The 11526-nt window shown below is 37.6% G+C and overlaps 3 protein-coding genes across 7 annotated transcripts; 2 read left to right on the forward strand and 1 right to left on the reverse strand.

Moving 5' to 3' along the window:
- Positions 1-62: 62 nt before the first annotated feature.
- LOC111448398 lies at positions 63-2934 on the forward strand. Its single transcript, XM_023087972.1, has 10 exons — positions 63-741; positions 818-934; positions 1007-1107; positions 1198-1269; positions 1427-1508; positions 1595-1675; positions 1770-1811; positions 2273-2332; positions 2434-2580; positions 2681-2934. The coding sequence occupies exons 1-10, from the start codon at positions 472-474 to the stop codon at positions 2813-2815; spliced, it is 1107 nt and encodes a 368-aa protein (XP_022943740.1). The 5' UTR covers positions 63-471; the 3' UTR covers positions 2816-2934.
- A 788-nt stretch (positions 2935-3722) lies between these two features.
- LOC111448397 lies at positions 3723-6120 on the forward strand. Of its 4 annotated transcripts, none has more exons than XM_023087969.1 (4): positions 3723-4197; positions 4649-5151; positions 5239-5337; positions 5805-6120. In XM_023087969.1, the coding sequence occupies exons 1-4, from the start codon at positions 3877-3879 to the stop codon at positions 5965-5967; spliced, it is 1086 nt and encodes a 361-aa protein (XP_022943737.1). In that variant the 5' UTR covers positions 3723-3876; the 3' UTR covers positions 5968-6120. The 4 variants fall into 4 exon arrangements, with proteins under 4 accessions (XP_022943737.1, XP_022943738.1, XP_022943736.1 ...); XM_023087970.1 differs by having other exon boundaries at positions 4649-5150; positions 5265-5337; XM_023087968.1 differs by having other exon boundaries at positions 4649-5337.
- A 65-nt stretch (positions 6121-6185) lies between these two features.
- On the reverse strand, positions 6186-10336 carry LOC111448395 (cellulose synthase-like protein H1). Of its 2 annotated transcripts, XM_023087966.1 has the most exons (10): positions 10291-10330; positions 10065-10260; positions 9659-9977; positions 9406-9537; positions 8988-9104; positions 8683-8904; positions 8233-8344; positions 7922-8100; positions 6970-7320; positions 6186-6871 (listed from the first exon to the last, which is right to left on the reverse strand). In XM_023087966.1, the coding sequence occupies exons 1-10, from the start codon at positions 10325-10327 to the stop codon at positions 6329-6331; spliced, it is 2208 nt and encodes a 735-aa protein (XP_022943734.1). In that variant the 5' UTR covers positions 10328-10330; the 3' UTR covers positions 6186-6328. The 2 variants fall into 2 exon arrangements, with proteins under 2 accessions (XP_022943734.1, XP_022943733.1); XM_023087965.1 differs by having other exon boundaries at positions 10065-10336.
- Positions 10337-11526: the final 1190 nt, after the last annotated feature.

An 11526-nucleotide genomic window follows, 5' to 3' on the forward strand; every position in this document is an offset into this window, starting at 1 on the left:
TATTACAAATCGCCTCCCAATCCATCGAGATTGAATTTCTTGTTTAGACTTGTCATTTTTTTCTCCTTTTACAAGTTTCTTAGTGTTCATATACTCGACACCGACCATACAAGACTTCTAGAAACTAAATGAAGAAAAGTTGATCGTAATTAACCAAAGTAGATACGAAGTATAAGTTGACAATTATTTGTTTGCAATATTTCAATGGAAGTTGTCTCTTGAGGAAGTTCAAGAGACATAAGCATGGAATTCTACAATGGAGTTACTTTTGTGACTTTAATTTTTCTGAATGTTTAACAACAACAACAAAACGGACTTCAAAATAGTAACATTGCATGAATTGAATTTGAAATTAATGTTTTGTAACTCAACCATTAATGCAGCAAAAACTACCATTCAATTTAAACGACCCTCTTATAAAACTGTGTTAGCTATGGTAAGATTCAGTCACAGATACAGGATCAAGCAACTATGACAAAGAAGAAAGGTTCGACCGCCACTGCGGGGGCGGCGGCCGGTTCAAAGGTGGCGGTGGTTGTGTGTGCCATGCTGTTGACATTGGCCATCCTGATATTCCATTCTGATGAGTTCAAGCTTCAGTCCTCCAACTTCACTTACCAGTTCAGAAACAATGGCTTTGGAGAAGATAGCCATGGCTTTCAATCACCTCCTAAGATTGCATTTCTGTTCCTCACTCGCAGCAACCTTCCTCTTGATTTTATCTGGGCCAGCTTCTTCAAGGTATGCCCTGCATTTGAATGTTGTTTCTTTTCATAAAAGCTCTTACATTTTTGTTCTTGATTGATGAAATCCACAGAGTGGAGACCAAGCCAAATTTTCCATTTACATTCACTCACAACCAGGCTTTGTTTATGACAAATCAACCACTAAGTCTCCTTTCTTCTATGGCAGACAATTGAACAACAGTATTCAGGTACTCCTCCTTGATTTTCTTTTCTTCTTTCTCAATGTTCTTGGCTTGATCTTATGGCCATCAAACGTTCAGGTACTATGGGGAGATTCTACCATGATAGAAGCAGAACGCCTGTTGTTTGGTGCAGCTCTTGCTGATCCAGCAAATCAGAGATTTGTCCTTCTTTCCGATAGGTTTGTTTCGATCTTCATGTTTCGGTGCTCGAAAGTTCGAAACTGTTCATTAATAATCTAAGAATCTTAGTTTTTTAATGGTAACTGCAGCTGCATACCTCTGCATCACTTCAGCCATACTTACCGTTATCTGATGTCTTCTACAAAAAGCTTTGTCGACAGGTATGTATTCGAAATGTCGGTATGAAACCGTTGATATCGTAAATCCGATACTGTTTTGTATACTGACTTTACACTTTGGGAAAAGTAATCTTTTTCTACTTTAGTATTGGTATTGAAATATGTTGATTGTAAGTAGCTTAGCTTCTGTGTAGTGTAGTTTTTTGAATGTTGGCGAAGGCCGATATAATCCCGAGATGTCGCCTGTTATACGACGGGAAAAATGGCGAAAGGGCTCCCAGGTTTAGCTACTTTGTCTACTGTCAAAGTAAGATACTGATCTTAAGCAGTTCCTAGAATGTATGATCAATTGTTGTATTGTTTTCAGTGGATCGCTTTGGTGAGGAGACATGCTGAAGTTGTAGTGAATGATGCCATAATCTTTCCTCTGTTTACGAACTTCTGTAAGGTGTGGATTAGAAGTCTCAAGCAGTTCAGTTTTGTAATCAAGCAATATTTGTTAATATCATGCCGTGATTGGATTCATCTTTTCCCTGTTGCAGCGATGGCCGCCACCCGAACACGCCACCGGAAGGCAAACACTTGTAAGTTTTTCCGATTAAATCGTGATTTGCCAATGATTACTTAGAGATCTCACATCGGTTGGAGAGGGGAACGAAACACTCCTTGTAAGGGTGTGGAAACCTCTCTGTAGCAGACGCGTTTTAAAACATTGAGGCAAAAAAAAGACTATCTACTAGCGGTGGGCTTGAGCTGTTATAAATGGTATCAGAGCCGGACACCGGACGGTGTGCCAGCAAGGACACTGGATCCCCATAGGGATGGATTGTGAGATTTCGCATCGGTTAGAGAGGGGAACAAAACATTCTTTGTAAGGGTGTGGAAACCTCTTTCTAGCATACGTGTTTTAAAATCTTGAGGGAAAGTCCAGAAGTGAAGGCTCAAAGTAGACAATATTTGCTGGTGGTGGGTTTGAGATGTTACAATTATGTTTACCGGTTTTCGCTTTATTTCGAAACTGATGGTCGAAAATATTGATATTCAGAAGGTGAAGTATCATCCCAACTGCATACCAGATGAGCATTATGTGCAGACTTTACTTTCAGTAAGTTGCTTCTGTGACTGTTTTTTTTTCCTTTTTGTCTCCTGCGGACCGATCTTCCATTACGATGTTCGTAAAAACTATTCGTGTGGTGTTATTGTAAGATAAGAAACCTCGAGAACGAACTCGAACGACGAACGTTGACGTACACCATGTGGAACAGTTCCATCCCAAAAGGGGACAAAAGATCTTGGCATCCAGTTACTTTCCAATATTCAGATGCAACTCCTCTGATAATCAAAGAAATGAAGGTCAGTGTTGGCAATGTTGATGCATTAGTCTGCAAAAAGCTTGATTCATAAGAACACATTAAACTGATTTGGTTGTTACCTTATTATTTTCATCTCCTAGGAAATCAACCACATTGACTTTGAATCCGAACACCGAACCGAGTGGTGTCGTGTTAACTCGATGTATACGCCATGCTTCTTGTTTGCAAGAAAGTTCACTCCCGGAGCGGCTCTACGTGTCCTGAAAAACGGTTGATGAACGATCCGATTGATGGAAAGATATTGTTGTAGATGGATTTAGGACATGATTTTTATTTATGATAACAAAGAAGGGGTTCCAAAACCACTGTATTTTTAAAGGGATTTGTTGGATGATATGCTAGAAAGAACATAGAATCCTTTTTGAGTATAAGTTTAGCCAAAATTTTCCTTTGTTCACTATAGTTCTTGTGAACATAATTTTTTTATGAAGTTTGATTCAAAATTTATTTTTGATCGTGTTTTTCACCCTAATCTTTAGAAAGTTTCATTTTTTGTTGCGATGGAACGTTTACTTTTCACTAAATCTTTACCGTCATTAAATATTAAATGAATTATGAAAAATCTACCATTGACCTTCGATCTCCTAAAATTTAAATATTTTATCTTTTAGTCGATGACATATATTTTAATTAATTAGATTGACTCATATATTATCAAGTTAGATGATAGACTTTGTAGATTTAACTTGAACGATCCTACTAATGGTAAGCTATTTAACTATGAACGGCTCAGCATGATAGTAATACTCTAAAATTAAGCCACGATAAAATTGATGAATTTTTTCTTATTATCATAAATTTAAATGTGAACGACTAAAAAAATACTAAATTATAAATAATTTTAAGAGATAAAATTGTAATTAAACCTATATTAAAATTAGAACTGAAGTGTAATATATATTTTTGGGATGAATTCTTTAAGAACTTTTTTTAGTGATAATTATTTTTATTGACCAAAATTTTGAAAAAAATTACCTAAATTAAATTATAAATTTAATTTTACGACAAAATTTTAAAAAATTTATATTCAAGAATAAAATTATAATTTAACGGTGTTGGTGTTGAACAGTCGACCTTAAAACTCCCATAAAGTGGGAAGTAGTTACCTCTTATTGGGAGTTCTTCCTTCAATGAAACGCAGCGTTTTGGACATTCTGTGTCTGTGAAGCGAGAAAACCAGGTATCCATCTTCTTCATTTTCGAAATCCACGCAGAAGGAGAGAACTCTGTAGCTCACACCACCTGGAGACACTGCGAACGCCTTTAAATCCAATCAATGGCGTATGAAATCCCACACGATCTGATCAAACAACTTCAGATCTCACTTCGAAATGGCGCCAGAATCTCCTCCTACGATCCTCACGATCCTTCGCTTCCAAATCTACCATCGCTTCATGAAACAATTGCAGAACTCGATCCTTCGCCACCTTGTCTTCGCTGCAAACACTGCCGAGGAAGGTTTCTTAGGGATTTGAAGTCATTTATTTGCGTTTTCTGCGGTCGGGAACAGAGCACGGAGGTCCCTCCTGATCCTATTAATTTCAAGAATACCATTGCTTGTCGTTGGCTGCTCGAGTCCTTTGACTTGGATGGATCGGTAGGTTTTTCTATTTCTTTTTCCTTATATATTTGCTAAGATTCATGTAGGAATAGGGAAAAGTTAAACATCAGTTCTTGCTCGTTTCACTTAGGCAGATTGTTTCGAAAATTTTGTTGCTGATTCTAGAATACAGCATTGGTTCTTATAGTCTAAAGGATTGATGGAAATTTTTGTTCTCGTTTCAGAGAAAATCTTTTAGAATTTCGAACTGTTCTGGCATGGACTTACTATCTTAATTCGAATGTTCATTGGTGTGGTATTCAAGGAGCATGTCTGCGAATTCAAGAACATATCTGAAATAGATAATTTTTCGAAATTGTGCGCATTGGATTCACGCTCTTTGTGGACGTTGAGATAACCCTAAAGTATTAGATAATTGATTGATGTTGTTGAATGCCTGGGGTTCCTTCGGGCAGATTCTTTGAAATGTGTTTCAAAATTTTGGCAGGAAATGGTCGGACCAATCGATTTGAAGAAATCAAACCGCGGAAAATCACCAGAGCAGTTTCCCCTTACAGATATTTTGGATTTAGAGATCAGATGGCCTGAAACTGAAGATATGGGGCTCTCAGACGATACCTCAGCTCCAAGTAAAAGTACCTTGAATTTGGCTGGAGTTGAACTGGACTGCTACTTTTCTGAGGGAAAAAATGACTCCACTTCAAAAGCATCTGATGAGCTACCACTACCGAATACACAAATAGATGTCTCTGAGAGCAAAACTATTAAGGATAATGTAGGTCTTAGTTTGTTTGGAAACGTTCCATCTTCTGAGATGACTACGAGGATCACTAAACATGATGATTCCTTTTCTGGTTGGGAGGCAAGTTTTCAGACTGCTGGTCCCGCAACTTCTCGTCATAGTTCTAAATCAGGTTTTGGACTCAAAAACAAGTCCAGAAGTGGAGAAATGGAAGATACGCAAGGCCCTTCTGATAATTTTAGGAAAGGTATTGTGAATGGCGTTGTGCCAAAGGTGGATAAGACTGAAGTAGATTCCTTCAGCACAACCACCTCAAAGGATAGTGATTTTAGGAACTCTTCTCAGCCAAATTCATTTGCAGGAGCATTCCTCAATCCAAATGGTATATCCGGAGAAAAAGCAACGAGGCCAGATGCCGCCTTTGATGTAAGAAGGTGTGTACAAGCTAGCCAATTATTTTTGTAAAGCAACCTATTAGCTTGTAAACATATTGCAGTTGAAATCCATGGCTAGGAGGTTCCCTGTTTTCATTTTTCCTTCTATGCTCACCAAATTTGATTGGTTTTCAAGGCTGTTTTACTTTCAGACTCTTTATCAGTCATCACTTTGTTCTTCATGCAAATGCATTACTCCCTTCAACCTTCCTTTAATCTTATGCTTGTTGAGAATTGTTGAGAGGGAGTCCCACGTTGACTAATTTAGAGGATATTATGAGTTTATAAGTAAGAAATACTATCTCAATTGGTATGAGGCCTTTTGGGGAAGCCCAAAGCAAAGTCACGAGAGCTTATGCTCAAAGTGGATAATATCATACCATTGTGGAGAGTCGTGATTCCTAACCATGCTTTGTGGAAACTATAAGATAACTTGTTCCCAAGCCTTTACATTTTTCATGTTGCAGGATGAGTGAAGAGAATGGAGCAACTGGAGCAAATTTGGAAGCTACGAAGTGTCGGGCTGCATCAGGTACTAGTTCAAGTTCAGATGACGTACACATGACGGTCGCAAAGATGCACGAACTATCTTTTATGCTCGAAAGCAATCTTTCAATCCCCCCAAAGTGATGCCTCTTTAGTTCTTCTTAAGAAGCACGTTGCCACTGAGCTTTTCCTGTATTTTTCTTTCCATCCTTTCTAAATTTGTTGTAGCTTAGTGTTAGTTTAGTTATTACGAAATGCATTCTTTGATTTTACAAAATGGCCATATGTCGTTGATATCCATTGCAGACATTACTAACATATTGATGAGTAGATATATATATACACACACCATTCAACAAAAATGCAGAAGATTCCCAGATGACAATATTATTCAGTGACTGAAGCTGTAGCTGTGACACAAGTGGACAACCCCTGCACAAAGGTGATCGAAGGCATAAAATTATCCTTGATTGAATACAAAATTTAGTAACTGACCAAATTTTATTTATTTCACTTGACAGAAGTACACAAACAAGAATGTCAAAGCACTGGATTTGAGTAAGGTTGGCCATGGGAGGCCATAGCTTCCCTTTGCAAACATCCCCTTCAAGAACGACCAGAAGCACAAAATCAACCAAACACAGGACATCACCTCCGCCACCCCAAACTCTTGAACGCTTGTCTGTGTTCCCAAGAAGCTGATCAAAAGTGCTGCCAACTGAATCATCAAAATGGTTGTGACTGGCACAAATATTGGGGACTCATCAAACGTGAACCGACCCAGATCTCGGTCGGTACTCTCTTTGTCATCGCTAGAAGATGATGACTCCTTTTTCGTTATTTCGAACACAGTCTCTGATAGTCCTAAAATCTTCAGAATTACAGTTACCATTCCAGGCAAGGAAGAACTCATTACAAGTATCCTCTCCATTGTCTGGCCATTCCACCAGGCTCTTACAGATTGGCCCGTTTCGAAGAAGTCTAACAGCTGCCGTAGATTGTTAATGACGAAAAGAAGGAGAGGTATGAACAGTACTGGTTCTTGTACCTGCATTGAGAAATCCATAGCTGCTTAACAATTCTTGTATAAAACCAGAATATCTCTGATTATTTAGGTGATGTAGGGATTGTATTCTATAAACTTACCTTGGGCAAGAAATGGGAGTTGGAAATTAGACAAAATGCTGGTAGAGTAGCGTAACATATATCTGGAATAGCACGAATGCTGACCAGATACCCCCAGAGATAGATCAAACGTTGTCTAAATTGGAGTTTATCACAGAGAGCAGTGACAATGGGGGACTCTCTGCTGATTAAAGTTTCAAGTAGTCCTGTCATTACTCTCTTCATATGGCCTAATGGAACTGGGCCGCCCATGGGTGCACATCCTAGGAATGCTGGTGGATTTGGTGTGATGTATGCAGATTTCCATCCCTTTTTATGGATCCCCATCCCAGTCAACATGTCCTCCACTACGGATCCATATTGCCAACCCACCTGCAATTTTGTGTAGGACTCAGAATTAAAATTACAAACCTCAGTGATCGACTGAGCTAGTTCCATATTGATGGTGATCAATCTGAAGTAAACAAGGTAGTTATGATTGAGTTCTGCCAACGACAGTCTTATTAGGTTATATTTGTGTGAGACCACACATTGATTGGAGAGGGAAAGCCCAAAAAGAAAGGCTCAAAGAGGATAATATTTGTTAGTGGTGATGTGCCAGCGAGAACGCTGATCCCTGAATGGGGGTGGACACTAACTGGTATGCCAGCAAGGACGTTGGGTCCCAAAATGGGGTGGATTGTGAGATCTCACATCCCACGTTGATTGGAGAGAAGAACGAGTGTAAACGAGGATGTTGGGTCCCGAAGAGGGGTAGATTGGGGGTGGATTGTAAGATTACACATCGGTGTAGAAACCTCTCCCTAGCATACATATTTTAAAAATCTCGTGGGGAAGTCAAAAAGGAAAACCTAAAAAGGACAATATTTGTTTGTGGTGGGCTTGAGCCACCCAAAAAGATAATATCTACTAGGGACGGGATTCTTATAGGTAAACCCGAAGCAATAAAAAGAAGTATTATTTGAACACAAACCTTGAAACCCCAACAAGAATTGTGTTCATAATCAGCAGTAGCAACTTCATTTGTTGCTTCGATTGAGTTGGATAGGCAATTCGGATCATCTGCAAAGCTTCTTAAGGTACGAGTGGCTGAGGTTACGAATTCTTTTGAATTTCCAAATGTTTTATACAACTCCACTTCATCATATTTCTCTGCAAAATGATTAGAAATGAAATGAACTGTGTAAACACAAAAGATATCAAATCTTTTGAATTTGATCCGAAGCTAACAAGATTGCAATTCTTCAAGTGTTCTTTTTCCAGATTCGAATGAAGTTAGATTACCATTAATATTAGCTTCATCTGGTGATTGACCATACATGACTTTTCGTCTATGAATACATCCTGTTCCTATATAGAAAGACCCTTGAACTCCGGCCATTCCGCGAAACGCGAGCTGCCAAAATGGAAGAGAAACAAGCCGTTAAAAAACACGAGTTACAATTTAGTCTCTGAATTATAGTAATTTACCATCCATAACGATTTAGCAACTATCGTTCAAAATAATATTAAGATTCAATGAATTTTCTTATCAAGATTGATTAGAAATCTAAGTTTATTTTAAAATCATAAATACTAAAAATTGACAATTAATTTTATTGATTAGATTTATGACGGAAGGAACTAAATCTATTATTTTAAAAAAGTTTAGGGACTAAAAAATGATAATTATTAACTTTCACAAGCTTTTTTTTTTTTTTTTTTTAATTAATAATAATCATAATAATAAATCACCTGCATCACGACAATGGCTTGGTTCCCAGCTGGATCGTCTTTGAGTCCATTGTAAAAGCATTGAGGAAATTGAACAAATGCAAACTCTTTATCGATCTTATCGATCTTAGGGTCGAGTAAGAGACACATTGCTTGTAAAATAACTTCGGGATTATTGACAAACATGTCACAGTCTAAATTCAACATGTATGGCGCATTGGTCATTAACCCAGACACTCTTGTCTACCCATGAAAAAAAACACCTTTATTTAAGATTATAGAATCCGAGAAGAATTTAGAATAAGTAAAAAATTTAAAAGTTTTACCAAAACATTCATGGCACCAGCTTTGTAATGGTGCGGAATTTGGGGTTTCTTCTCTCTCGATACATAAACCAAATGAGGCACTCCATCCCAAAGCCCTTCTTTATTCTCCCATATGACCTACAAAACAATATCATAATTCAACCGGTTAAGATATATACTATCGACCCAGAGATTATAAATTTGAATCCCTTCACTAAAATATATACATTAGAGTATACGAACATGTCACTTTGATGTTACTTCATGTTAAACTCTACATCGAAAACTACAACTAAAATCACGAGAGTTTATATTCAAAGTGTACAATATCATATCATTACGAAAAATCATTGTTCGTCCTTAATAAATAGTATCAGAGTCATGCTTTTAACATAGTCATATCGATAGACTTCTCGAGTGGGCAGACCTCGAACATTACCTTGACTATAGGAGGGTGATTATTTGGCTTTGAGTTAGCGAAATCCGGGAACTCGCCGATAAGGTTACTAAATGCAGAGTTTTTGGCGGCGGCGGCTACCTCAATCCTCCGGCGGAGCTCTTCGTACTCATCCTTAATTAAACAAACATGACAAAAACAAGACCACCTTAAAAACCATCCTCTGTTTTATTTTTCTTTTTTTCCTTTAAATAAGCAATTAAATCAAAGAATTATCTTCCAAAGAATTGGTTACCTTCATCCTCCTCCACTCATACTGAAACTCCGTTGATCCATGAGAGTCTAAATCACCAGAGAAATACCTAAACGGAGCCCTGATTTGGACCTTATATTTCTTACAAAACGGCACCCAAATTTGGGCAAATTTAAGAGCTTCACAGAGGGAATAAAACGTGAGTGATGAACAGCCGTCGTCGGAGACGTAACAAGCCAATTTATTGGCCGGATATTCCACTGCTAACACCGACAGCACCGTGTTTATCAGAATTATCGGCGGCTCCAGCTCCGGATCCGCCGTTGTAACGAATACGTCCACAGGAGGAACCTCAGATACTCTGCATTTCGAAAAGAAAAAAAAACTCAAAAAATTAGGAAAAAAGAATGTAAGCATTGGAGAGGAAAGGGAATGGATTTTGGGATACCGTTGGAGAAGGCGTTGGGGATAGGTTATGTAATGGATAGGGCTCCAATTGAGATTGGTAATGAGAGCCCAATAGAAAGTGAACCAAAGCTCGCAGAGAAAGGCAATGGCGAAGAGGGAGCTGAATCCATGGCGGCGGAATAAGAGCAGGCGATAACAGAGCAGTGAAACGTGGAGGAAGAATATGACGACATCCAGAAATCGTTTCAGAGGCCTTTCTACTCCCACTTTTTGGTACAGAGGAAGACCGTTGGATTCCGCCATTTCAATCTGTTCCGCTCTGAATTCTTATGAGATTATAATATTCTGGTCTATATATAATGGAACAATTATACCATTTTTTTTTAAATGAACACCGCTCTCCACAATGACATGATATTGTCCCCTTCAAGCATAAGCTCTCGTAGATTACCGATGGAGATAGTATTCCTCACTTCTAAACCCATGATCTTTTACTAAATTAACCAACGTGGGACTCAATCCCAATAATCATCAACAATAGTGTAGTTGTGATGGGATCCAATGCATTAGTGCTTGTATGATCCAGTCCACTAAATCAATCATGATCTTCCACTAAATTAACCAACGTGGGACTCAATCCCAATAATCATTAATAACAATACTGCAGAGTTCTGATGGGATCCGATGCATTAGTGCTGGTATAATCTAGTCCACTAAGTTAATCATGATCTTCCACTAAATTAACCAATGTGGGGCTCAATCCCAATAATCATCAACAACAATACTACACAGTTTTGATGCATTAATGCTAGTATGATCCAGTCCACTAAATTAGCCAATGTTGGAGGATGAAAATCTTATATTGGCTAATCTAGGGAATGATCATGGGTTTATAATCAAAGAATACTCTCTCCATTGGTAATGAGGCCTTTTGAGAACAATGTTTATGCTTTTCAATTTTTAAATTACGGTTTTGGTTTTAAGTTTATGTAGTGTTATTATAAGCTCTTTTCCTGTAAAATTCGAGCCCTAATATTATTTTCGAATATTTGAGACAAAAATTAGCATTTAAGCTCTTTTTCTTCGAACTTCAAGTCCTAATATTATTTTTTAATTTTAAAGGAAAATTAACTTTTCGAAACTGCCTTAAAACCCGAGCAAAAAATCCCCACCAATACTCACGTTAAACGAACTAAAAATTGATGGCTATTAGTATTTTGAAGCTATTTTTTTTATTTATGGAGTAAAATAAAATAAGGATAATAATCTAAGAAACAGATGTATTTTTTTAATCCAATCAAAATCTGACACGTAAGAGTCCCAAGACAGATGGCAAAGTCAAATACGTTGAATCTGACTGAAACTTTCCTTGTCTTGTGGATCAAGGAGGATCATGATATGATTTTTTTAATCCCTTGCTCTCCAAGAGAAGTGTTAAGTTTTGCTTTCAAGAGTGTTTTTTTTCTTATTGATTTTTTTTTTTTTTTTTTTTTTTTTTTTTT

This window comes from Cucurbita moschata, unplaced genomic scaffold (assembly GCF_002738365.1).
Source record: "Cucurbita moschata cultivar Rifu unplaced genomic scaffold, Cmos_1.0 Cmo_Scf00010, whole genome shotgun sequence".
Classification (NCBI taxonomy): Eukaryota; Viridiplantae; Streptophyta; class Magnoliopsida; order Cucurbitales; family Cucurbitaceae; genus Cucurbita; species Cucurbita moschata.